The 27,496-nt window shown below is 32.6% G+C and overlaps 5 protein-coding genes across 6 annotated transcripts; 2 read left to right on the forward strand and 3 right to left on the reverse strand.

The window, feature by feature from the left end:
- Positions 1-30: 30 nt before the first annotated feature.
- LOC8259498 (staphylococcal-like nuclease CAN2) lies at positions 31-2,345 on the reverse strand. The gene is made up of 9 exons (XM_002520768.4): positions 1,978-2,345; positions 1,802-1,857; positions 1,603-1,717; positions 1,375-1,485; positions 1,093-1,280; positions 967-1,023; positions 721-880; positions 571-639; positions 31-479 (listed from the first exon to the last, which is right to left on the reverse strand). The coding sequence occupies exons 1-9, from the start codon at positions 2,128-2,130 to the stop codon at positions 381-383; spliced, it is 1,008 nt and encodes a 335-aa protein (XP_002520814.1). The 5' UTR covers positions 2,131-2,345; the 3' UTR covers positions 31-380.
- A 7,967-nt stretch (positions 2,346-10,312) lies between these two features.
- LOC8259497 (heavy metal-associated isoprenylated plant protein 37) lies at positions 10,313-11,282 on the forward strand. 2 transcript variants are annotated; one of them, XM_002520767.4, is made up of 3 exons: positions 10,313-10,585; positions 10,676-10,751; positions 10,850-11,282. In XM_002520767.4, exons 1-3 carry the CDS (start codon positions 10,574-10,576, stop codon positions 10,993-10,995), a joined length of 234 nt encoding a protein of 77 aa, XP_002520813.1. In that variant the 5' UTR covers positions 10,313-10,573; the 3' UTR covers positions 10,996-11,282. The 2 variants fall into 2 exon arrangements, with proteins under 2 accessions (XP_002520813.1, XP_015575708.1); XM_015720222.3 differs by having other exon boundaries at positions 10,323-10,585; positions 10,853-11,282.
- LOC8259496 (protein EARLY RESPONSIVE TO DEHYDRATION 15) lies at positions 11,264-12,201 on the reverse strand. Its single transcript, XM_015720235.3, has 2 exons — positions 11,861-12,201; positions 11,264-11,603 (listed from the first exon to the last, which is right to left on the reverse strand). Exons 1-2 carry the CDS (start codon positions 12,123-12,125, stop codon positions 11,455-11,457), a joined length of 414 nt encoding a protein of 137 aa, XP_015575721.2. The 5' UTR covers positions 12,126-12,201; the 3' UTR covers positions 11,264-11,454.
- A 4,646-nt stretch (positions 12,202-16,847) lies between these two features.
- Positions 16,848-20,324, reverse strand: LOC8259495 (cation/H(+) antiporter 15). The gene is made up of 3 exons (XM_048375518.1): positions 19,784-20,324; positions 18,677-19,702; positions 16,848-18,462 (listed from the first exon to the last, which is right to left on the reverse strand). Exons 1-3 carry the CDS (start codon positions 20,000-20,002, stop codon positions 17,323-17,325), a joined length of 2,385 nt encoding a protein of 794 aa, XP_048231475.1. The 5' UTR covers positions 20,003-20,324; the 3' UTR covers positions 16,848-17,322.
- Positions 20,325-24,461: 4,137 nt separating this feature from the next.
- On the forward strand, positions 24,462-27,178 carry LOC112533701 (cation/H(+) antiporter 15-like). Its single transcript, XM_025157633.2, has 3 exons — positions 24,462-24,717; positions 24,820-25,845; positions 25,950-27,178. Exons 1-3 carry the CDS (start codon positions 24,499-24,501, stop codon positions 27,087-27,089), a joined length of 2,385 nt encoding a protein of 794 aa, XP_025013401.2. The 5' UTR covers positions 24,462-24,498; the 3' UTR covers positions 27,090-27,178.
- Positions 27,179-27,496: the final 318 nt, after the last annotated feature.

A 27,496-nucleotide genomic window follows, 5' to 3' on the forward strand; every position in this document is an offset into this window, starting at 1 on the left:
TTCATGTTTTTGATTGGCAGAATTTTCAAGTCTTGCTAGAGGTAACATCTTCATTGAACAAACAACTGATTTACAAATGGAAATTGCATCAGTAATCACATCTTTAGCTTCCCTTCTTTGCTAAGTTAATCAGTTAAGCATTCGAGCCTAAAAAAGAGTTGGATTTTTTGTCCACATTATCTTCAAAAGCATAAATAACATTGGCAGGCAATTTGCTGGGAGAGCTTCTAAGCTCCGTCTTGTTTTCTCTTGTAGCAGCTTTCGGTCTGGAGCACAAAATACAGGTTACCGTATAATAGCCCTGGTTTTAGTTCTGCCTGTTTAGTAAGATCCAGGGCAAACAAAAGTCCTAGTTGTCTGCAGAGTCAATCTGCAAATTATCATCTTCCTTCCCTTCTGGCCTTTCTCCATTCCCATGGCTCCTCAGGATTGGTTGAAGCCCATAAACCAATACGCTTTGCTCGAGCTTCTTTCTCCCACTAATAACATGATTAAGATGAAATGTTATTTTAAGGAGTTACTATTTACAACCTGCAGTACAGGAATGAGTAAGATATCATGTTTACCCACCGATGCCAGTTCAGGGCGTTGGTCATAGGCAGCATAATGCCAAGCAAGCCCTTTCTTTAGCATTACTTCCTGTCATACATGCACAGAAAAATCTGTAAAGCTCATACTCATTTATAATTATTGATAAACCAATTAAGTAAAAGGACCTACCTGTACAAATATGCCATTACAATATATATCACCAACACTTCTGTCATAACGATCTTCATTGTAGACCAGAATTCTTAGACACTTGCCTTGTACAAGCTTAACTAGCTCTTCCTGTGCCTCTTTTCCATAGGGCATTTTACTCTCTGGTGCATCTATCCCCCTATATTCTTTCCAACCAATTAACCATTAACCTCTAAAATGATGCATCAGGATTCAGAAATGAATCATTCAAGGCATTGATGTTACCTTAGTCTAATCCGATACTTTCGAGCAAGAATCTCCTCATTTTGAACTGAAATTACCCTACAGAAACAAGATAATCACAAACCAATAACTTGAACAGAATTAACAAAATGTAGATAGGTTACTGACCGATATCCTGCATCAGTAATCTTCTTTTGAAGATTATCCGCCTTCTCATAATTCCTCTCAGCACGCGCCTTAGATCTTTGAACAGCTGCCATTTGAACTTCCCTTGGAACGCAGGATGACTCCCTGGGATCAGCTGTGCTAACATAGACAGATATGGTATCTCCATCAGGCACAGCTCTTGGATCAACCTGAAGCAAATCAAATGTATTATTAAAATCAAACCCATCTTCAAACTAACACAACTGTCAGAATTTCGGAGTTTAAGACTGATGCTGTTATAACTGGTAATGTCAGCAACTCAAACTTCACCCCATCAGGCAATGATGTAGGGACACCACTAGAAAGTTGAATGAGAGTATGAGGAAGTGGAAGACCATAGAAAGCCAATAAACCCTATAAAACAAAAACAAGAAGCAAATTCTAGCATTAATAAATGTTAAATAATCATCTTAGAAAAATATATTAAAGGAACCCAAATCTTGTAACGATGTTTTCAGTTCATATTCGTACCTCAACATCTGCCTTCTGATGTCTCTTAAGGGTCTGAATTACAAGCCTTGAAGCTTCTTCTGGTGTCTTTGGCGGAGGTTTTGCTTCTCTCCATGCCTCTAATAGCTTTCTATACCTTCATTTTCAAAGCTTGAGAGAAATCAGTTTTAAGTACAACTTCAAAAATCAAAGCCGATAGAAAATATTATCTTATGGTTACCAATTAGCTTGAGCCTTCTTGGAAGAGACCACATGTTTACTAAGTCCTTCAGGAACCTTAACGAACAAAACCCATAAAAGACAATTAACTCAAAGTTTAAACTAATGAATAAATTAAATAACATCTAATTAGCTAAAAACTTCCAATTGACCTCAAACGAAACCAAGAAAGAATACCTGAGAGTTGATCTCAAAGTGAAACAAATCTTGGGCTAAAGCTGAAACACCAACAGTGGCTGCAGAAATGCCGTGGGGTCCCAGAGATTCAGAGTCACCTGTTGTAGATGGCTTGCAACAATGTCCATATAAAAACCTTAAGGCATTTCCCATATTGGGTATTGATCTTTGTTAAATTAAATCAGAAACTTGAGGAAGATTAGGTGAAATAAAGAAGCAAAGGTTAGAGCTTTTTTTTTCTGTTTAGGTTCTTGAACAGAAAAGAAAGTAAAAAAGAAGGAAATCGTTAGCTGACTGTCTGAAACAAGTAATCAGAAGGCAGAAGGGAATTACGTGGCAGATTCTTGTTTGATGATAATGATAAACTGTTCTGACTTTTATGAACGTCTTGGAATCCTAACGTTTCTCTCTGGTTGGCTGGAATAGGAGAATAAAGATGTGCTTTAAACAATGTTTTTCTTTTTTTGGTTACTAATGTTGAATTAGGGGTTTAATCCATCGGATTTGGTAACTTAACTAATTTTCAAATCAAGTCTCATTCAAATAGATTTATCATTATATCTTAAAAAGAATTTATTATTTTCATAATAAAGTTGGAATTAGTTTAAATGCATTTGCATGAACTTAAATCGAAACCCAAATTATTTTTATTATAATAACATAATATATAAATATATTTTAAATTATATATTGATTGAACTCGCAAGCTACTCAAATCAGTATATAATATTCAAACTCGAATCATATTATTATTCAAATTACTCCAATTTAATATTAAAACAACAGCGACCGAATCAAATTTAAATATTTTGAATTCGAGTTGAATATTTTAGTTTCAACTAAAAAATAAAGATAGAAAGACTTAGCTTGCATTTAATTAATTTGCTAAAATTAGCCTTTAAAGAGTTAGCTAAATAAATAAAACCCTTCTTTTTCCATTATTTTTGTCATGTTCTAATGGGCTTGAATCATTTCTTGTCACTAGTTTCTCCTATTTTGGTTAAGAAAGTCACTGTTTATGCTTTTTCTTGATTGTGTATAACTTGAATTGCTCAACTTTTCTTCATTAGTTGGCATGTCAATCTGTCTTTACTTAAGTATGTGGGAAATCAAACTTATTTAATAATGGCTCATGGATCGGGAATTCGGGATTCATGTCGATGGCAGTATTTCTCCTCTCTTTTTCCTTCTTACTGAATTCTCTAATTACATTATAAATACCATAAAAAGTTATTTATTAAGTAGAACTTAAAAATAATAATTATATGCACCTAAAAATATAACATGACATTAATCATATAGTTTAAATATCTCAACATGTAAGGCAAAAAATAATTATCTCTATTTATTTATTAATCCTGAAGTAATTTTTAAATGATATTCCAAAGTGGCCAAATTAATAGATAATTTTTGTTGCTAAACATTTAGGGGTATATAAGATAAAGATATATGCCATGATCCAACCTTCCACCGTCCCACTTTGTTGCCTTAATTGATGCTGAAAAATAGAGCTACCAATGCTTACTTAAATCCCATTTCAATAATTCCATTATGAAAGTAACCTGCTTAATATTATTGTTACTCTCGAATTCTATAATAAAAATGTATTATATAGTTCGTTTAATCATGTTCCATTGTCATAGACAAAATAAATATCAACTAACTACATGCTCTTGATTAAAAGTAGTTGTATTTTTTTCTTTTTTTAATGAATGAACTAGTTGTTCTTGAAGTTGAAAAAATTGTGTTTATATTATGATCTTTGATGAATATTTACTCAAATGTGAATTCTGAGATTATTGAATACAAGAATGTTCTGTTATATACAAGTATGTTTGCAACGGTCCTATTGCTCCTTGTTGTTGTTTGTTGCACTCCAACGTTTAAATCTAGCTTAGGGATAGGTTGAAGCAGCCTTTTTCCCTTTAGGGGAGAGGTGTTGCTCCCTTTCCCTAATAGGCCTGTGATGATCTAGAGTTCCACCGATCTTTGTTGAACATTATTCTTTGCTGGTTTTGGTGTTTCTTCAACAGATATTGAGACTTCTTCAACACTCCCCCTCAAGGTGGGTTCGAATAAGTTGATAGAACCCATCTTGCTGAGAAGCCTTCGATGACTTGCTTTGTCTAGGGCTTTGGTGAAGATATCTGCCAGTTGTTCATGGCTTCGGATGAACGGAGTTGTGATTTCTCCTTATTGGACTTTCTCTCTTATGAAGTGACAATCAATTTCAATATGTTTAGTCCTTTCATGAAAGACTGGGTTCGATGCGATGTGTCTGGCTGCTTGGTTACCACAGTACATCTCCATCGGGCCTTTATGCTCTACTCCCATATCAACCAGAACTTGCTTTATCCATATGAGTTCACTAGCTATCGATGCCATGGCACGATACTCGGCTTCGGCACTGGACCTTGCGGTTACTGATTGTTTTTTGCTCTTCCATGTCACTAGGTTTCCTCCTACAAATGTGCAGAATCCTGAAGTCGATTTTCTGTCACAACTACCTGCCCAATCTGCATCAGAGAAACCAGTAATAGTGATAGCATTATTATTATTTCTCATCCAGATACCATGTCCTGGAGTACCTTTGAGGTATCTTAGGATCCTATCAACTGCATCTAAATGAGGAGTACGTGGAGCATGCATAAACTGGCTAATCATACTCACAGCATAACTAATGTCAGGTCTGGTGACGGTTAAGTAAATCATTTTCCCCACCAGGCGCTGGTAATGACCTATGTTATCTAGAGGGTCACCATCCTCTAAGTTAAGTCTAGTCTTGGTCTCCATAGGGGTATCTATAGGCTTAGCTCCTATTTTCCCTGTTTCATTTAAGAGATCTAGAACATACTTTCTCTGAGACAGAAATAGACCTTTATGAGATTTTGCCATTTCTATTCCGAGAAAGTAGGTTAATTGACCAAGATCCTTAATGTCAAATTCCCTTTTTAATTTTTGCTTTACTTTCTCAATTTCCTCATTATTGTTCCCTGTTACAATAATGTCATCCACATAAATCAAGATAATGATCGTGTATGTGAGAGTGTGTTTAACGAACATGGATGAATCAGAGGTACATTTGCTGAAATCAATTTTTAATAGAAAATGACTTAGCTTGGCATGCCATGCTCTAGGGGATTGTTTCAACCCGTAGATTGCCTTTTGTAACTTACATACCAGGGAGGAGTTAGAGGCAAAATTATGACCTGGAGGTAGAGACATGTACACCTCTTCTTCCAGGGATCCTTGCAGAAATGCGTTCTTAACGTCCATCTGAAATAATCCCCAACCTGAGTTAGTAGCAACAGATAGTAAAATACGAACATTGCTCATTTTTGCTACCGGAGCAAAGGTTTCCTGGTAATCCACACCATAGGTCTGAGTGAAGCCTTTCACTACTAGCCTAGCTTTATACCTCTCAATTGAACCATCATGCTTGTATTTGATTTTATACACCCATTTACAGCCCACCTGTTTTTTGTTTGGTGGTAGGGGGACAAGCTTCCAAGTTTCATTTTTCTCCAAGGCCTGGAGTTCTTGTTTCATGGCTTTACACCAATTAGGGTCGGTGTTAGCCTCATAGAAAGAACTTGGCTCAGTGTGAGAAGAAAGAGCGTTGAGATATGCCTTATAAGATTTCGAGACTGAATTATAATTAATAAAGCGATGGATAGGATACAATACCGAGTGGGACACATAGTCCCTTAGTTTAACAGGAGGTCTAGATGGTCGAGATGATCTCCGCAGGGCAATTGCTTCTTCTACTTGTGAGTCATTTTCTCCCCTTGAAGCAGTTGGTGCGGGAACAGGACGCTCGTCCATATCGGCTGAGGGAGAGAGATCTGATCTGTCAAGTAAGAAAGAGTTATCGGGAAATAAGGGGGATGGGGGGACGTAGTAGTGGAGAACTAGGCTGTACTTTCATTGAAAGACACATCTCTAGAAATATAGGACTTGTGTGTGGAGGGGTCATAACACTTGTACCCCTTTTTTCCAGATGAGTACCCTAGGAAAACAGTTTTAACGGAACTGGAGTCAAGTTTATGGGATCGTCTAATATGAACAAAAGTAATGCAACCAAAAACTCGAAGGTGGCCCAAATCTATTTTTCGACCCTTAAGGATTTCCAAAGGACTGTGGTTTTTAAGAGTGGGAGTAGGTAATCTGTTAATAAGGTAGACAGTGGTGAGGAGGGCATCAGACCAAAAAATATGAGGAACATTGTGTTGAAAAGAAGTGATCTAGTGACTTGAGAAGATGGCGGTTTTTCGTTCGAAACGCCATTCACATTCGGGGAGTATAAATACAGGTGGTTTGGTGTAAAATGCCTTGTGCGGAGAAGAAGTCAGAAAAGTTTTTATTAATATATTCAGTGCCATTATCGGATCGAAAAATTTTAATTTTGGCATCATATTGAGTTTGAACGAAATGAAAGAAATTCTGAAAACAGGAAAAAACTTCATTTTTTCCTTTTAGTAAGTATACCCAAGTGAGACGGGAGAAATCATCAATAAAGGTGACAAAATAACAAAAATGGTTGTAAGAAGTACAAGGGGCAGGTCCCCAAACATCAGAATGAATTAAATCAAACATTTTTATGGAAGTAGTGGAGGACACAGGAAACGGTAACCTGGTATGTTTAGAAAATTTGCAAATATCACAACAAACAGAATTTAAATGACAAGAAAAAAGTTTGTTTAGGATGTGATCGGAGGGGTGCCCAAGTCGCCGATGCATCAACATCCCTTGATTGACCGGACTTGTTGACACAAGACAACGGGTAGTGGAGTCTCTAAGGTAGTAAAGGCCATTTTTAAAATATCCCTCACCAATCATCTTCCCGGTGATGCGATCCTGAAACAGTACTGAAATTGGTGAGAAAATAGCATTACAATTTAAATGACTGGTAATTTTGCCAACAGATAATAAGTTTGATTGAAAATCAGGTAAAAATAATATATCATGAATATTTTGGCGGAAGATGGTGGAGGTGCCACAGCCAGAGATTTTGGCTTGGGCACCATTTGCGGTGGTCACATGTTGAGATTCAAGGGGAACAAAATTGTGTAGTTTGGTTGCGTCCCATGTCATATGGTCGGTAGCACCTGAATCAATAATCCAATCTTTAGAGTGAAACAAATTAGAATAATTTTGAGAGTTAGAAACTGAACCTGACCCATGAGACTGCTGCTGATTTACAAGAGATTGGAGCTGAGAAATGAGCTGGGAAAGATGCAAATTTTCTGCATGGGCGGGTCGGGTGGAGGCTGCAAACCGGGTTGGATCTGTGGTGGGCCGGATTCTTGGTTGGCCGGCCTGGTCGGACAAGGTTCTGGCTCAGTGGGCGGTTTGGGCCGGACTGGGAGGAGTTACTAGGCTCGGGCCTGGGCCAACTGTTGGTGGGCTCGGATCGACTTGTCGGACCCGACCCAAAATAACCCGACCCGTTTAGGGGGCATATGTTGCCCATGTTGCCCACTTCTCCTTTAGGTTTTCTTTCTTCTTCTTCCCGGCCTCCCATGCCTCCAAACCGCTCCTTCTCCCTTCTCCCTCCGCTGCCGCCCCTGTTGCGTGCGTCTCCCCTTCTCCCTTCACCCCGACCATGGAGAGGCCGCAGATGAGGGTGAAGGTGCCAGCATCTGTCGTGGGTGTGCCCGGCCGACAGACGCAGGCGTCCCCTTCGCGCGCAACCCGTCGTGGAGGTCGATATGGCGTGAGAAAAATGCCCGGTTTTCTGGGTTGGAGGGGCTGGAGGCGTTCATCGTGCTTCGTCGAGTCTCTTCCTGTTGGAAGATGGCTATGACGGCATCAATCTTCGGGAGGGAGTTGGACAACAAGATTTGCGAGCGCAGAGCTTCATAACTGGAGTCCAGGCCCCCCAGGTAGGTATAAACTAAATCTTGTTCGGCTCTCTTTCTGATCTCCTCTGGATCTGTGGTGGGTGGGAGGTAGTTTTGCAACTCCTCCCACCTGGTTAAGACTTCTGTAGCGTAGTTTGTGCTTGATTTTGTCCCCTGTTTGATTTGAGAGAGCTCCTGCTTCAAATTAAAAATATGAGCAAAATTTTGCTCGTGTCCGTATAAGCCTTTCATTTTCCTCCAAATTTCTTGTGAGGATTCGAGCAATATGCATAGTCGTGAGATCTGTGGTTCCATTGTATTTGTGAGGAGGGACATGACCATGTGGTCGGTTGTCTGCCATTCCTCAATCTCTTATGTTTCTTCTTTAGTTGGTTGTGCTGGGTTGATAGGAGTTGGTCTCCTTTTGATTCCTGTGATGAATCCCAATTTTTTCTTGCCGCTCAAACTGATGTATACTGATCTAGACCACTCAAAGTAGTTTTGGTTGCCTTTGAGTACAATGTTTGTTAGTTTTGAAACATCATTGTGAGACATTTTGAGTTTCTGTGGTTGGGGTAGATGATGAGAGGTTAAACTGCCTCCGATACCATGAAAAATTGTGTTTATATTATGATCTTTGATAAATATTCACTCAAATGTGAATTCCGAGATTATTGAGTACAAGAATGTTCACATTATATACAAGTATGTTTGCAACGGTCCTATTGCTCCCTTGTTGTTGTTTGTTGCACTCCAACGTTTAAATCTAGCTTAGGGATAGGTTGAAGCGGCCTTTTTCCCTTTAGGGAGAGGTGTTGCTCCCTTTCCTAATAGGCCTGTGATGATCTAGAGTTCGAGGCCATATCCAATCAAAGAGTTGGTCCTTCGCCGATCTTTGGTATTGAACATTATTCTTTGCTGGTTTTGGTGTTTCTTCAACAGATATTGAGACTTCTTCAACATAAGTGTTGCAGGTGATCCAAACTTCAATTTTGATGTAATTATTATTATTAAAAAGAAAAAGATTAAGAAAGACTGCCTGCAGGACATTGTTGAGCATACAATTTCAAGTCAAAGGCCCAAGTGGCCTCACAGCCAGATTGATGCCTGAAATTAGATGTGGAGAGTTGACGAGGTATTGGAACCAATGACTCTGCAGCTTATAGGCCCGTCTGAAGAGCCTAATCGAATCTCGTCCAGGAATTTCTAGTGTTTCGTCATGCTGCATCGATTATTGGACTTCGGGCTGGGGGCTAAACAATTTCAACTGCTAGACTGCATCTCAACTTTGAGGTCCATCTTCCCATTCCCTATTTATAAAAAACATATATATTTTTTAATTTTAAATAAATAATTAATACTCGTAATTTAAAAGTATATAAATAAAATAATAATAAGAATTCACAAACATGTGGATAAGATGATAAGAGTCTCTTATGTCTTAACTAATTATTAGTCATGGGTTACGATGCCGTCTTAAAACAACGGGCTGCATCATCTTTCTGTTAGTATAGTTAAGAATCTTTAGAGTAGTAAAGAATTGGACCCTCATACAACTTATAGTAAGTATTTCTTGAATGCATAAACCAAGTGCGGGAAGGCGTTTTAATCCGAATATCACCTAACTTATTTAGCCATTAACAACATAGATTACACTCTGTTTAGACGGGATTTAAATAAGCACTGGTAGCTCCATTTAAAACTCTTTCTATTGGATAGACTTCTGATTCTGTCATCACGAACTGAAAGAGTGGCTTTCTGGTTGAAGCTTTAAAATCAGATACAAAACTGAAGTAGTTTAGATTGTCATTGAGCCATCTGCTTGAGAAATGAGAACCATAAAGTGGTCCATCTCATAGATGAGTTCACCTTGAACAAAGAGAAATTTTACACAACATTCAAGAATACAAAAGTTAAATAAAGGGCGATCACAGTTTTTAAAGGTCAATATTTGCCACCTATAGCTAAAGAAGAATCGGCCCTTTATATCATTACAACCCTCTCAATCCTGTACATCATTAATAATTGGTTAGGACACGGCATGTTGCTGTCTAAAGAGTCCCCTTTCGCCTAAAAAGCATGGCAATGAGCACATTTGTCTCGATTCAATTTCCAGAGATTACATATACTGATGTATATATGCACTAGGGAAAGCAAACTCGCAAGATTGCCTTTCCAGCTGCAGCCACTAACCATATATTCAAGCATTAAGCATATTACTTGAGTATGTAGATTTTAGCTCAAGTATGACTTTCACTTGTAGTGAAAAGATTCGCATGTGCATAGCTCCACAATAAGGTCAATAGAACTCAAATTTGGTACGTCAAGATTCATGTTAAACATTGAAATGGTGAATTTACTGGAGCTCACGGAGACTCATTGTACCTTGGCACAACATAATTGAATAATTTTGCCAAAAGGAGATTTGAGTATGAACACAATATAGTCTTTGACGGTAAGGAACCCTTTATATTTGCGACAATGAAAAAGAGAAAGATCATGACTTTTGCCAACCCTCTGCGTGGAGGCTAGTTTCTCTCGAGTCAATACAGTATGGGAATAAAGGAAGCTTTTTCACTAAAGTGATATTCCCCATCAGTCAAGTAAGGAATCCAATACCCCCCAACCTTGTATATTTACAAGCTTGAGCTCCCTTCCCCAGATATTGATTACGTTTGCTTTCTCCTCCTCCTCTGCTACTGGGTGGATTAGTATTCAATCTCACTCCAATTTCATAAGAGTTCTCGCCATTTATGATGACTAATGTAAGTACTTCATCAATGCACTATTTGGTTTATTTCTTTATTTTTTTTATTCATTTTGAAGGTGAATTTGATTGTTAAATTTGGAAACAGCTGGTGGAATTAAAAGTGAATTTACATTGTGAAGAATGCATCAAGAAAATCTTGAAAGCTATCAAAAAAATACAAGGTAAATATCTTATACCTATCTTTAAAGTTAATGTTCTTCCATTCTTTCTGTGACCTCGAAAATTGCTTATATATACATTTGATTTGTTTTATCATCAGCAGATATTGAAACATATAATGTGGATATTGAGCTAAACAAGGTCATAGTGACTGGAAATGTCACAACACAGGAAGTCATTAGAGTCATTCACAAGATTGGCAAGACAGCAACCACTTGGGAGGAAAATCCCACAGCAAATTGCTAAATGTTCCAAAAGATCCATGCGATCTGAACCATTTGGCCAGATCATACCAAAGAATGATTATCAGATGTGCTGCAGAACAGGGGATATAAAAAGCCAACAGGACACATCCGATACTTCAAATTTTCAGGGTAGAAAAGCAAAGTTGTTATGTAAAGGCATACTATGCCCATCAAGTTTATTACCTACGCTTATTATACTAGCTAGTTACTTTCAAGAATCTTTATTTGTAACTCTGCTACATCAACATAATCCAACATCAAACTCGATATGAATTCCTAAATTTTCAATTTTTTTTGGGTCAATTTCCTTTATTATGAAATACAAGTAAAAGCTTACAAGATGCTACACATGATAGCATTAAACCCAGAAAAGCAAGAGGCTCAATATGTACAAGAATTAAAAAGCAAGAGCAACATTCCAACCGAGTCATCCATCTTCAATCTCATTGATTCACATACTCTACCTAGGCTGCTGAATCATCCTTGGACTCACTTTCACATTCACAATTTTAGGTACCTTCTCCACATACTTTGGTGCCTGAACTCTACCCTTTTGCCATTTCATTCCTCTAATTGAAACCAGTTCCTTTCCCTTCTCCTCCTCATCCTCTGCATTAAGAATAAAAAAACACAAAAACCCAGTTCAAAAATCGCATCAAGAACTCGAGAAGGACACAAATGATTCCAAGAATCTAAGATCAAGAAACACAATAACCCATTTCAAGAATTACATCAAGAACTAAAAAAGATACAAAAGAATCCAAGAATCTAAAACCAAGAAACACAAAATCAGTCAGAGAATTGCATCATATACAAAAGAATCGATAACTTAAAATAAAGAATGTAAGAACATATCAAGCATTTACCTGGGTTGACGCGAGTATCTCCGATTAAGTCATCCAAGAAGAAAGAATCGAGGTCATCAGGAAGAGCGAGATCATAAGGATCGTTCATGAGAGCATCAGACTGAGGATCTTGAAAGCGTTCTTGAAGCCAGTAGTCACGAAACCAAGGAGAGGAGTGAACAAGAGACCACCACTGATCGGAGAAGTCCTCCACTGTCCGGTAAGCAAGTGGCACGAACAGCGGCGCGTTGGGATTGAGTGCTGATCTGTGAGACATTACTCCCATTGCTAACAAAAATATCTGATCTTGAAACAAAGGCTACGAGCGGAATGGATAAGGATAAGAGAAAAAGGAAAAAGCATCTTCTGGCACGCGTCTCTTTACTATAAATAGTAGAAAATTGTTCAAAATAGCCCTGGTAGATGACATTATTACACAAGTCGCACTCAGTTTATCTGATTTCATTTCTCTTTTACTTTCTCAAATTTAAGATGTTTATTTTATTTTTCCTTTGCTAAATAAGCTGATGATTTCTAATTTTTACTAATTTCCTGAATTATAAAAACAATATTGTTATTCAAAAAAACCTCATTGAAAATTTTATTTTAAATATTAAAAAATAAAAAATAAAAATCAAATAAACTAACTACTAAATTTTAAAATGCTATATTTCTACCACAAAAATTATTAATTGATAATAGAATCATTTTCACCTAAACTTAAATCTTTATAACATTTGTAAATTATGTACTTATTATTTTATATAAGAAAATTATTATTTTATTTTATTCATATATTTAAGTATTCGTCTAATTTAATTATCCACTTCCTCACTTTTTATTAAATTAAAAACTATTAATTTATTTTAAATTTAAATCTCTAAATTCTTTTATATTTTTATTTTAAAAATATAAAAAAATTATGTTTCATAAAATCTTACATCCCACCACATTTTCATCATTTTAAACAAACAAATATAGAATGGGAAATACATTGAGATATCAATTATGAATTCCATAATAAGACATATGATCAAAAAAATTCATATAATTAATATAAAATAGTATTTTTAGGATATAAACAAATTGAGCAGAACTTTTTAATGTTCATAGTAATTCATATAAAATTAACAGAGTTTGAACTCGATAATTTTTTTATTTAAAACTTGAACTCGAATTTAATAAGATCAAATTTGGTTTGTTATTAGCTCGATATATTATATAGATAAGCTAAATTTATTTTGGTATAAATAAGTTAAATTCAAGTTCGCTTCATGTATAAACTCAAATTTAAGTTTGAAATAAAATTTATTAAAAATATAATTATATATTTTATAATTTAAAATGAATTATATATAGAATAAAATATATATTTAAAATTTTAAAATTTAAATAATTAGACCGAATTTTTAATATATAAAAAATAAATTTAATTAATAAAGTTATAAACGAGTTTTATGAGGTAGAAAATGAAATTTGGACTCAATTTGTATATTTGGATGAACAAGGCAGAGAGAAATAGGAGAGAGAGAGAGAGAGAGAGGGGAACCAACCAGCAGCTGGTTTTGGGTTGGAGAGAGAGAATAGTACATAGTATTTTGCCGTCCGTTTTAGAAAGAATTAATTGATAAATGGGAATTAAACGTGGAGGCTGATAAGAGCTTTTGTCTTATTTACAACATACCTCCCACGTCATTGTTCTAATCCTTATCTCTCTCTCTGCACCCACGTGATGTGTATCTTTTATTATTGAAGAGCCACACGTGACTTGTATTTTCATTTTAGATATTTTTATGAAATATAACATTCATTCAGATATTTTTATGAAATATTTATATGCACTCTATATTTTATAATTTATAAATTTCTATTTTTATACTATCTATATTAATATATTTTATTTAAATTAATCTAAATAATCTCTTAAATTTTTTGTAAAATTTTCATTTATATTTATTATAATTAATTTATAACCCGAATAATCTCTCATATTTTTCTATTTCAAAATACTTGCATGCATTGACGAGTTTTTTTTTTTTCGTATCCTTTTTTTCTCTTTTAAAATATTCAACATGTAATATTGAAATTTTAGTTTATCATAAACTCAAAAATTTAGATTTTTTAATTATTGATTAGTGATTTTCTTTTATTTTATGATTTACTTTATATACCAAAATTTATATTATTATAAAATAGCAAGCTCTTCTAAGCGAGTCCGAGTGTCTTTTGTTTTAAGCCTTCAAAATTATCATTAATAAGCACTCCATTTAAGTTTAATATTTTTATTTTCCGTAGAAATTAATAAAAATTATCTATATTTTATTTATAAATTAATATAATATTTATATCTTATGCTTAAATTTATTATACTTTATATAATAATCATATTATTTAATTTTTAGTTAGATTATTATAATTTTTAATAGAAACTATATAATCAATAGAGTATATATATTACATATTATTTATTGATATTAATTTATACATCAAATATAAATATAATAACTATCATAATATATATAAAAATAAGTATCGTCACAATAGAGCTAATCAATTTCGGTTATAGTTTGATCCAATTAATTTTTTTAAAAAATAAAAATAAAAAATAATTTCTTTTACAAGTTTGAATTGAAACTAATAATTTTGGTTATAGCTGAAGGGAAACCGATCTTGACGAACTTCTAATTCTGAACCGGTTCCAATATGTTATGACTATTACATTTCTATTTACCCAACCTATAAATTCTTGATTTGATTATCGAACTAATATAGATAATGTGAGAATCTATAAAATACTAAAAATAAATAATGAGACTTCATATTTAAACTCTGATTTTATAAAAATATAAACTATATATGAACAAATACAATTGATTATTTATTATTAATTAAATTTTAATGATATAAAAATAAAATAAAAGTATTAAAACATAAAAAGAAGAAAATTAATGCGATTTAAGAAAAATTTAAATGACTTCAATACTTTTTATTAAAATAAAGTTTCTAATTTTCTTCTCTAAGGTTTTTTAGGTATAAATCATAAAATATTATAAAATTATATGATATTTCGATATTTTCTATAATTAATAAATAAAAAAGTAAATCAATAAAAAATAAAAAGTACAAATAAATATAAATTTTAGATTAAAATTAGTAAAAGTGACAAAAAAATTAAAATATAGAAGAAAATGCAAAATTCATGAATGAACTTAAATAAAAAATAAAAGATATATTATATAAATAATTAAGTTTAAATCAAGATTTTGTAATATAGTAAAAAATACTACATGAAAAGAAAAAAAGAAATTAATTAATTAAAAAATATATATAAAATTTAAAATTTAAGAAGCTTTTGTTGTTACAGTTATAGAGTAAAAGAGAAAGAATTATTTTTATTAATTAATATTTATTAAAAAATGACAAATGTCATTTTTAATAATTCTATATAGCACGTTGTGGTTAAACTATTTTTTTTGTTATTTTAGCTTTAATATATACTAGTTGTTTACCCATACATTACATGACTGTTATTATTATTTTAGATTATAAAATCAAGTTTAATAAATATAATTTAATAAATTTTTAATATCTAATATTTAATTTATAATATTTTTAAAAATAATAACAAATTAATTATTTTTAAATATTTTTATTTTTAAATTTTGTTAGTGCAATAATATAAAATTTATTTTTAAAATGTTATTTATTAATTTTAATATTATGAAAATTAATACTATCAATATAATTGATATTATTATTTTTTAAAATTAGAAATTGTCAGATAATAATTAAAAATTAAATTATTAGTGAATCTACTATTTAAAAATATTATTTTTTATAATTAAAATTATTATTTAATAAAAATTAATTTAAATAATTAATATTAACATATAATTAATATGTTATAACTAATATGATTTCTTAAGTTAAGTTAAGAGTTATTCTATTTGTTTCCAACTTGCGTGAACTACACTCTAAACTGTATTTAATTGTTTAATATTGAAGTGGCGCCTTACTCTATTGAGAAAGTCAATTCTATTGTTTTATTTTGTAGGTATTTCTTTTTTCTTAATATATTTTGTAGGTATTTCTTTTTTCTTAATATTGAAGTGCTTAATTTGCATAACTACTTAAAAGATATATGCATATTAACTTTCTTGATTAATATATATTAGACTTGTTCAAAAAGTAAGCCGCGTTATTTGAAGTTAGTTCGAATATCGTGTGTTTATTTCGAATAAAATGTTGAATAAATTAGTTTATTTTTTATAATATATACTTTTTTATATATAAACTTTTTGGACAGGCCTCGAGAAATAATATTTATAAGTCACTAAGAAAATAATTGGACTTTTTTTGGGTTCAACCTCAAATATATTTAAAATAAACATTATATTTTCAAGTTCAATTTTTAGACGAGTACCCAAGCCAATCAATATATATATATTCAAGAATAAGTTTATTTAGTCATTCAATATTAATTTTATTTTTGTCATAAAATTTTAATTTTTTATTTAGTCATTCAATATTAATATTATTTTAATTTATTCATATTCATAAATGGAACAAAAATAACTACTAAGAAAATCTCTTAACTTAAGGTTTTTCTTTTTTAAAAAGTTCACATTTTAGAGTGAAATTTTACATAATTCCAACTTCATGGTGTTTTTTGATAGTCAAAATGTTGAAAGAGGTTCTCCACCTAGAAGAGTGGCCGACAAAGCTTTCATTTTTTTTTGTATTTTTTACCTTTGTTTTATTTATTTTATATTTTTTATAATTGTAATAAATATGATGAGTACACATATAAAAAAAAAATTATATCTCAATATATATATATATATATATATATATATATTATAGTAATTACAATTATAAATCCATAAATAAATTTGGACAATAATTCTAAAACTCCCGGCAAAGTAAAAAATTTCTATTAACTGTATTAATTTTTTTAAAAAAATTGATTTTTTTAAAAATATGAGCTCTTTCTTACGGTCCAATAGATAAAAAAATCTTCACTCCTTTCCACATTATCAAAAATTATTTTGAGGTGAGAAATTTTTCTCAAACTATCCTAGAAATAGAATTTTATAAATTTTTATTTTAAAATAATAAATATATATCTTTTGAAATCTTAACTAAAAAAATTCAAAAGAAAAAACAGTAAGTAAGAGAATTCTTTAATGATGAGGTGATTAAATCGTAAGCAATATCAAAATTGAATAGTTGAAATAAAATAAAATAAATTTTATAAATAAAATAAAACTATTAGCGAGTTAAATGACCAAGTCATATATAAAGGAAAAGAAAAAAGTAATAAAAGCTTATGAAATTCTTTACAAGAAATTATCTTAAAGTTCCTCTTAATGAAACATGGAAATACAATTGTGCTTTATCCATCCAAAAAGAAAAGGAAAAAAAAAGAAAAGAAATACAATTGTGGTTTATTGAGTAGAGTGGTTTCCTTGACATTGCAATCACTAGTTCAAAATACTGCTATGACTTGCTTTCAAGATTTGTTGTTGAACAACTAAGACCGAAATCGAAGTAGCAATTTCTGAAGTAGCAAGTTGATCACCTATGGCTCCTAGTTCTGGGAATTCCGTCCATTGTGATAATCCTGATACTGCTTCAGGTTGACTATCATGTCGACGCCCTACTAATATAAGATCATAATTTTCCTGCGCTGATCGGACTATAGATGCTGTATCAGACCCATCTCTTACTGTCTCTTCTATATAATTAATATTACTATGAATCATTGACATTTCCTGTTTCAGTTTTCGTAAAGCTTCATGATCAAGCATATCTTCCCAAGTATTGCCGGTGTTGGTATCGTCAGGTGTGATAAAACACAATACTGTGAGTAGAACTTTCCGACTACCTGCCATTCTTAATGCATAAGCCAATGCTTCTCTATCATCTTGACCTCCTATAAACAATGCAACAACACGATAGGTTGCCGATGGAGCGAATATAGACGATATACCCTGGCTTCTGCTACGATCAATTAGGATTCCTACAGAACAGGGTGCCCTTTCCAACACATTGATGTTCAGGTTTCGCAATTCATTGCTGTTTGAAACTATTTTCCCTTTGCTGTTCCATTTCTGATGAAACGGGAGTACTATGAAAGAACACGTCTTGTCGAACGCCTGCCAACAAATGTCTTCGTGCATCGACTTCAGAGGCGATACTGCAGTGAATACTTCTACTTGAGCAACCTTTTGATGCTCTAACATGAAGTATTTGAAAATATCGATGATGGGTTGCGATCGAGATCCTCTAGAAGCAGATTTCCTTTGGCCTAATTGATGATTGATTATGTAAGGTGTGTCACTGCCAAGAAGTTCGTCCAAGCAAAGTCCATAAATTGTCATTGGACTTTCTTTGCTAGGATTGGAAAGTTCTAACAATCTGATTGTAGACAAGGCATCCTCCTGTTTGTTTGCACAGACTAATATCTCCAGCTTTGCGTCATTTGAAGTATATTGGATGCATTTTTTCCTATAGCCTATGTAATGCTTTCTTGGATCATAGAGCAGTCTGATCAAGGGTGGTGCATATGATGTTACCAAGAATACTAAGAAAATTCCACTTGCACTGTCCAAATCCCTTAACTGCAGAATGAAAAATCGGTAGATGATTAGTCTGGTTCGGTTAGTGAAAACCTCTGGCATTTGGTGTAAATCACTCCATAAACATTTGGTGTAGGCATCAGACTAAGCTTGAAACTACATACAATAATAAAAGCAGTATACCATGACCATGTGCATTGAGTAATCCCTTCAAATAATAACAGTAATAATAAAGAAAACTGGAAATTGGATTTACCTCGAGGCTAGAGAATAAAAAGAATGTTCCCATCTCACGAGGTCCTTTGCTGTTCAAGAGCAGTGCAAGAGTAACAGCTTCTTTGAGGTTAATCTTGAGAGCCAGTAAGAAGATAAAAGTTGCTAGCACCTTAATCCAGTACCCAATTAAAGAAATTTGAAAATTGAGAGCATCATCAAAATGGGCAAAGAATTCCCACAAATCGAACTTGGTGGCACAGTATGTAGACAATAACGGGACCAGCAAACCTAAGACGATGGTTTCAAACTTTGAGGTAATAGTTATTGCTAAAGGAGACCCTGCTGGGATTATCAAGCCCACTACCAAAGGACCCAAAAGAAGATCCATCCCTAAACCATCACCGATCAATGATAAAACTAACACTACTGCGATAATACTAATCATGTATATATCTCTTATGGGTTTCCCTTCTGGAGTTGTTCTAATGAACCAGAAAATTGCTCGCCGCACCACGATCAGTATAAATCCCGTATACAACATCAGATGAATAAAGAACAGAATCCCAACCCTTACTGATGATGCAAATAGTAATCTATTCAAAGTTGCAGCCACAATATTATGGTAAACGTACCTTGTCAAATCACTTAACAATGTCGTTGCCAATGTAATATGACCTATACGAGAATTACTTATCTTAAGTTGCATCAGAATAGCACTGGCATCCACAAATTGGCTCGTTGTAAATGCACCAAAATAGAGATCAGCGTTATTCAATCTTGCACCAATCGCTGGAGGACCCATTGGTACTTTTGGATCAAACTTTATATCCAGGTTTTGCGACATTAAGTAAGGGAATACAAATATAAGAAATGCCAATATAACAATTCTTTTCCCTGATCTTCTTACCAAATTCAGATCCACCCTCACTCCTGCTAGGAATGTGAACAAAATATATCCAATCTTTAATAATGAACCAAACACTTGACTAGGAAATGGAGGAAACAATATTTCTGAAGCATCAGGAAAGCATCTTTCAAAAAATGTTGGTCCCAAGAGAATACCTGCCTGATATTTATAAAAACAAAAACAAAAAGTAAGTTCTGGAATTTACTTGTGAAAATGTAAAGGAAAAGAATAATGTATTACCAAAACATCTGAAGTAAGTCGAGGTAAATGAAAACGTCTTAAGAAGACATAAAAGAAATGGGAAATGAAGACCATAGTAATTAATTGAAGTTGGAAACGAACAAAGGAATGTTGGAGAATAGTTTCTCCCTTTTTCTCATTCCACATGCCACTGGAGAAAACTCGAACGTAATCGAAACATTCTGCACTTATATTAACAATGGGTTTAGGGTCATTCATTGTGGCTGAAACCTTCTTCTTCAAGAATGTCGACAAAGAAGAAGGCGATGAACTGGAAATAATCCCAAGCGACTATCCGAAAAGGAATAAAAATTGGAAAAAGATGTCAATGGAAAATGGAAATAAATAGAAGATGGGGAATTCTTATTGCTTGATTCTGAACAAGAAGTTGGCATAAAATTTGTTGGTCATTTCACCATTATGGCAGGTAAAAAAGAATTTGTTTTTCAGTTTTACCGGCAATTGCTATGCGACCAAACAAGTTTTCGTTCTTTCATACATTTCAGACTAACTAATTATATACCATTCAATTTAGAATATTATTTGTTGGGTACATTTGAAAGGCTTGCGTTATTCTCTTTCATTCTGTTTTTCAGTCCAATTATTATTTTTATAAGAGCATTCCATATAAATACTCTGTCAACCCATTTGAAATCTGTTCTTAGCAAATAGCATAACTTCAGCTAACTCTCATAATTGATTGACCATTGCATGGAGAATAGGGATTTGACAGCAAATACTTGTGCTAATGTGGCAAAAATAAACATCTAAAAATTCAACCACATGGAACTTATTATGCAAGTCTAAGAAAGTTAAGGATTTAAATTATTAGTTAAAAACAGATTGAATTCACTAAAAATTTCAACCATGAAAATAAATCCCTGAACTTGTTGGTCATATGTTGAACTCAATCTAGAAATTTCTTGACCTCTTTTGCTATTCACTATTAATGGATACTTGATAGTCAAAACTATTTTCTTTAAAAAGTAACTACTATTTAATCATTGGACATCAAACTGTAATTCAGACCTATCTAAATGTTCAATTTTACTTTCACACACACACATATGTATAATTATATTTGGACATCATATATATATTTATTATGAATTGTCCAAATAAGATAATGAAACTACGGGTTACTTTTTCTCCATATGTTGTTTCCTCAATTTTTTCATAATTTAAATTATGTATGAATAGTTACAAGCAAGCAAGAAAAATCACAAATCTACTAAAACCAGAATAAGAGAAGGAGATATCATTTAGGGTGCACAAAAATTAACCAAACTGACCAAATCGATTTAAGTTGCGTCATGAATGGTTGGTTATGGTTTTAAAATCTTTATAAATCAAATTTTTGGTTTGGTTTCGGTTTAAGAAAATAAAAGTGCAATTAAACTTAACCGAACCAATAATACAATAAAACTATGTTATTTTTTAAATAATATATATTATACTCTAGTAATTTCCTAGCTTCTATAGACTACAGGCGTCTCTTCGAATTTATTTTCATTCTCTATAAATTATAATAAATAACTCAATTTTTTAACTTTAGTATTTTTCAGTCTGCATCACATCATTTTTATAGCGGTTACATAATAAAATTTTAATTTAGCTTTTTTTAAGTTTATCATATGTGAGTCATTGTATTAATTGATTTTTTTATATACTTATGGTTGTATATTTTTTAATATATTATTCTATGTGTTGAAAAATTTTTATTACGTTATTTTGACTTCTACTAACTTATTGGGAATATTTCATTTTAAATTGTTTATGCTAAGAATTTCAAGTACAGAACTTCAAATTTATATTTATTTAGTAGCAACATGAAAGTTGATTGTTATTTGGTAATGCGATTTTATTTTAATATTTATTAAATTTATATGATATTCTTTAAATTTCTTAATTTATGTACTTACTCTTTTATCTAAACCGACCAAACTGAGTCACATAGTTTTGGTGTGGATATATTTTAGTGTTATTAGATTAGGTTAAGAGTTAAAGTATTTAAAAACCGACTTTATTAGTGTGGTTAAAAATATTTAGCCTAACCGGCTAAAACTAATACTAAACACCTTTAATATCAATTATCAACAACTCACATATTTTTCTGTTGATAATTTATGATTTTTAAATATTAAAGTTTATCCTAAAATCTCTTAGATGGAGGAACAAGACACCTCTCTATGAAAATTTAGAGAACTTTTCAGAAGTATTCAAAATTATTAAAAATATCATTTTTACTCTATAAACTTTGTTTTAAAAAATACTGCTCTTTTAATTTTTTTTTCAAAAATAAGGTATAGTGTTTTTGAGTTGTTCGTAAAACAATCAAATAAAAATTAAAAAAACAACTAAAGAAAAACCAAAACTATAATTTTGAAAAAAATAAAAGTTAGAAAACCGTATTTTTGATTTTAACATAGTAAAGACGAAAAAATAAATTAGTACCGTAAATTTGATAAAAAAAATCAATAGATATTAATATTTTTATTATTTTTTCGAAAATTTATTAACTGATCTTTCACTCTAGTAAGAGAATTTATCAGGCTTTATACAAGAAGTAACCTTCTTATATATCTCTATCATGTTCTTGCATTCACTATATTCAAAATAATTTTTTTTTTTTGTCACAAGATAAGTTTTAGATTTCAAAGAGGCTAAAAAGCCAGAATTACATTAGGAGGTCACAAGATAAGTTTTAGATTTCAACGGGGCAAGGCGCCGACGGCTGCAAGAGAAGGGCAAGGAGGAAAACCCTAGTTTTCTAGAGAGAAGAGAGAGAAAAGCTCAGGTGCCACGAGTTCAGGCAGGAGTACCACTAAAATCACTTAGAAGTGAGTTCTGATCCGGACTCATGATTTCAAAATCTCCAATTTTAACTTCTCAATTGTATCCATCAGCAAACAAATTGTCACACTCAAATGACGATGAATAATACGAGGATTATGAGTCTGCAAGTAGCATAAACCTTTGAGAATATGTCTAGCCCAATGCTTGACAGCTTCAATACCAACATTATTCTTGTGCTTATTGATATAGTAATTCCTCAAAGACTGGGAAGTAAATAACTCAGTAATCATGTTACCATCATCTTCTTATGATCAACCCAATAGGGATAGAATTTCATAAAATTTTCATGCTTATATAACATGTCAAGTTTATCAGGTTTAACACTTAAATGATCATGCAACTTCATTACCATTAACCTGATGCAACTCTACCCAATATTTCTTTGTACCTAACGGATCTCCATAACTTAGACTTCATGTCCCTAATTGAACCATAATTTCTGAGTGCGAGTTTAATAAGTGAGTTTAATACTTGTTTTACAAATTGTCAGAATTTTCTTTCTTTTGCATTCAGCATTGCTCACTTACTTTGCATTTTCCTATAAACCAAATCCCTGTTTAGGGTTACTTTTGCAATTTAATTTAACTGGCATTCATAGGGAAATTAAGTAACATATTTACATATAAGTATTTTGAATTACATTTATCACTATCTATTTGTGCACTTGTGAATATACTTTTAAAATCTCAAATATTAATCAAGTTTTATAGGAAATTTTCTTTCAAAATTACTTCTGTGAAAATTTCTCGCACAAATATGTTAGTTGCATTACTGTTGATAGTGAATATACTAAGCCTGCAATGCCATTACGTATAAAGATTGTCATTTATGTTTAAATAATTGATAACTCCAATATATTATTGTATTAAATCGGGAAACATATCTTGAATCCATCTTTGATGCCATTCTGATTATTTTTCTTCTATATTTCAGAACCTAGCTTGGAGTCCAAATTGCTTCAGGAGTACTGATTCCCGAAGTAGGCCAACGAATTTCTAGATTGAGTGCAACATGACGAACAAATTCAGGGATTCACTTTTCATGTTGAGAGTCAGTAATTCAGCAAAAAAAAATTTAAAAAAAAAAACAAACTTAAAATACATATATTAAAAAATATTTATAAAAATACAAATAAATAAATGTTAATATTAATAAATTAATTAATATAATCATTGATCAAGATTACAAAATTTATATTTCATAATCACAAATTTTTAGAACTAATAAACGTTATAAACTATATTTTATGTTTAGTAATTTAATATTAATAATATTGTCATATTAATACATACAATATGTATTCTGATAACATAATGTAGAATAGATGAGGAAAATACTTTCATTTGAATTTTCCCATTCATTTAATTAAACTGTATTAAATTTAGTAATAGCTTGATGATTCAAATTCTTAAATTTCCTTAACTTTCAGAGACTTGCATTAATGTATAAGTTCTACCTAGTTTAATATCTGAATGTTTATGATTCAGCACTCCTATTTTTGTCACCAAGTCTTCTTTCTTAACATGATGAGTCTACTGATTTTTGCTCTCCAATATTCTATAAAAAAATAATTCTAAATTTAGTAGTAATTCGTTATTTCCTTCTATGATCTACTAATTTCTTATGAAATTGGAAAAAAATAAAACAAAAAACAAGTTCTTTACGTTGCAAAATGGTGAATGGCATACAAATCTTGTTAAGAATCAGGCAAAATAAAATTTCCTGAGTTCCATTTATTTCCATTGACATCTTTTTAAATTAATTCTTTGGGTAGTAGCTATAGGATCATCTCCAATTCATCATCACCTTCTTCTCCTTGTACATGATTTCTTTGTAGAAAACAAGGTTTCAGCTATACAATGGATGCCTCAGAATCCGTTGTTAATACAAGTGCAGATTGTTTTGACTACGTCAGAGTTTTCTCCAATGGCATATGGAATGAAAAAAAAGGAGAAACTATTCTCCAACATTCCTTTGTGCGTTTCCAACTTCAATTAGTTGTATTGGTCTTTATTTCCCATTTATTTTACTTGTTCTTCAGGCGTTTTCAATTCCCTCGACTCACCTCTGATGTTTTGGTAATATATCATTTCCCCTACACTTCCATTAATTTACAATGTATGCATTGCATTAATCTTGATTAGTAAACAGTTTTTTTCTTTTTCATGACTATATATCAGGCAGGTATTTTCTTGGGACCAACATTTCTTGAAAGGTACTTTCCTGATGTATCAGAAAAATTGTTTCCTCCGATACTTAATCAAGCTTTTGGTGCATTGTTAAAAATTGGATACGTTCTGTTCACATTCCTAGCAGGAGTGAGGACGGATCCAAAATTGATACGCAGATCAGGGAAAAACGTTGTCATATTGGCACTTCTTATATTTGCATTCCCTTACATAATGTTACAAACGTTAGAGATAACATTCAATCAAAAGTTAAATATAGGTCCTCCAGCGAGAAGTGCAATCCAAAATAATGCTGATCTCTATGTAGGTTCATTCACGGCGAGCCAGTTTGTGGATGCCAGTGCTATTCTGATGCAACTTAAGATAAGTAATTCTCGAATAGGTCATATGGCATTGGCAACGACGTTGATAAATGATATATCAAGGTACTTTTACCATAATATCGTGGCTGCAACTTTGAACAGATTACTGTATGCATCATCAGTGAGGGTTGGGATTCTGTTCTTTATTCATCTGATGTTGTATATGGGATTTATACTGTTCGTGGTGCGGCGAGCGATTTTCTGGTTCATTAGAACAACTCCAGAAGGGAAACCCATAAGAGATATATACATGAATAGTATCATAGCAGTAGTGTTAGTTTTAGCACTAATCGGTGATCGTTTAGGAATGGATTTTCTTTTGGGTCCTTTGGTAGTGGGTTTGATAATCCCAGCAGGGTCTCCATTAGCAATAACTATTACCTCAAAGTTTGACACCGTCGTCTTAGGTTTGCTTATCCCACTATTGTCTACCTACTGTGCCACCAAATTGGATTTATGGGAATTTTTTACCCATTTTAGTTATGTTCTCAACTTTCAAATGGCTTTTATTGGTTACATGTTCAAGTTGCTGGCAACTTTTATCTTCGTACTGGCTGTCAAGATTAATCTCGAAGAAGCTGTCGTTCTTGCACTCATCTTGAATGTCAAAGGACCTCGCGAGATGGGAACATTCTTTTTATTCTTTAACATTGAGGTAATTCTTCATTTTTGTTTTTCTTTCTTTTCAAGTATTCTTAGCTTGATGCCTGCGCCAAGTGCAATGGTATTCACTTTTTGAACAAGACTAATCATCTGCAGACAAGGGATTTAGAGAGTACAAGTGGAATTTTGCTAATATTCTTGATAACATCGTATATACCACCGTTGATCAAAATGCTCTATGATCCAAGTAAGCATTACGTAGGCTATAAGAAAAAATGCATTCAACATACTCCAAATGATGCAAAGCTGGAGATATTAGCCTGCGCAAATAAACAAGAGGATGCCTTGTCTGCAATCAGATTGTTAGAACTTTCCAATCCTAGCAAAGAAAGTCCAATGACTGTTTATGGACTTTGCTTGGAAGAACTTCTTGGCAGTGACGCGCCTTACACAATCAATCATCAATTCGGCCAAAAGAAATCTGCTTCTAGAGGATCTCGATCGCAACCCATCGTCGATATCTTCAAATACTTCATGTTAGAGCACGAAAATGAAGCTCTAGTAGAAGTATACATTGCAGTATCACCTCTGAAGTCAATGCACGAAGACATTTGTTGGCAGGCATTCGACAAGACATGTTCTTTAATAGTACTGCCATTTCATCAGAAATGGAACAATAGAGGGAATTTAGTTTCAAACAGCAGTGAATTGAGAAACCTGAACATTAATGTGTTGGAAAGAGCACCTTGTTCAGTAGGAATCCTAATTGATCGTAGCAGAAGCCAAGGTCTATCGTCTATATTCGCTCCATCGCCAATTTATCGTGTCGCTGTATTGTTTGTGGGAGGAAAAGATGATAGAGAAGCATTGGCTTATGCATTAAGAATGGCAGGTAGTCGAAAAGTGCAACTAACAGTATTGTGTTTTATCACACCTGATGATACCAACACCATTAATACTTGGGAAGATATGCTTGATCATGAAGCTTTACGAAAACTGAAACACGCAATGTCAATGACTAATAGTAATATTAAGTACATAGAAGAGACAGTAGGAGAAGGATCTGACGCAGCTGCTATAGTTCGATCCGCACAGGAAAATTATGATCTTATATTAGTAGGCTGTCGACATGAAAGTAAACCTGAAGCAATATCAGGATTATCACAATGGACAGAATTTCCAGAATTAGGAGCCTTAGGTGATCAACTTGCTACTTCAGAAATTACTACTTCAGTTTCCATCTTAGTTGTTCAACAACAAATCTTGAAAGCAAGTCATAGCAGTGTTTTGAATTAGTGATTTGTTATGGGGAACTTGTATTGTAATGTAACCAATGTACTCAAAACAATTAAGCACTTGTAAGAGGAGTTACTAGGATAATTCTCTTTTTTTTTTTTTGCCTCAAAAGAAAAAAAAATCATAAGTTTTGTTCTTCCTCCTTTTCCTTTATATATGACTAGGGAACATTAGTTTTTATCAATTGAGATTGAATTTATCCTTTAGTTTTACATAAAACCAAGAAAGCTAATTTGACTACTGAAATGGCAGCAGAGCATAAATATATATATGGGTTTCTCCATTAGCAACGGCTCTAAAATCAAAGCTTAATACTATAGATTCTTTATGGATTGTTTGTCCCTCTTTTGTCTACATATTGTACCTCATAAATCAATCTATGAAAATTGATGGTTCACAAGTCCAAT

This window comes from Ricinus communis, chromosome 6 (assembly GCF_019578655.1).
Source record: "Ricinus communis isolate WT05 ecotype wild-type chromosome 6, ASM1957865v1, whole genome shotgun sequence".
Classification (NCBI taxonomy): Eukaryota; Viridiplantae; Streptophyta; class Magnoliopsida; order Malpighiales; family Euphorbiaceae; genus Ricinus; species Ricinus communis.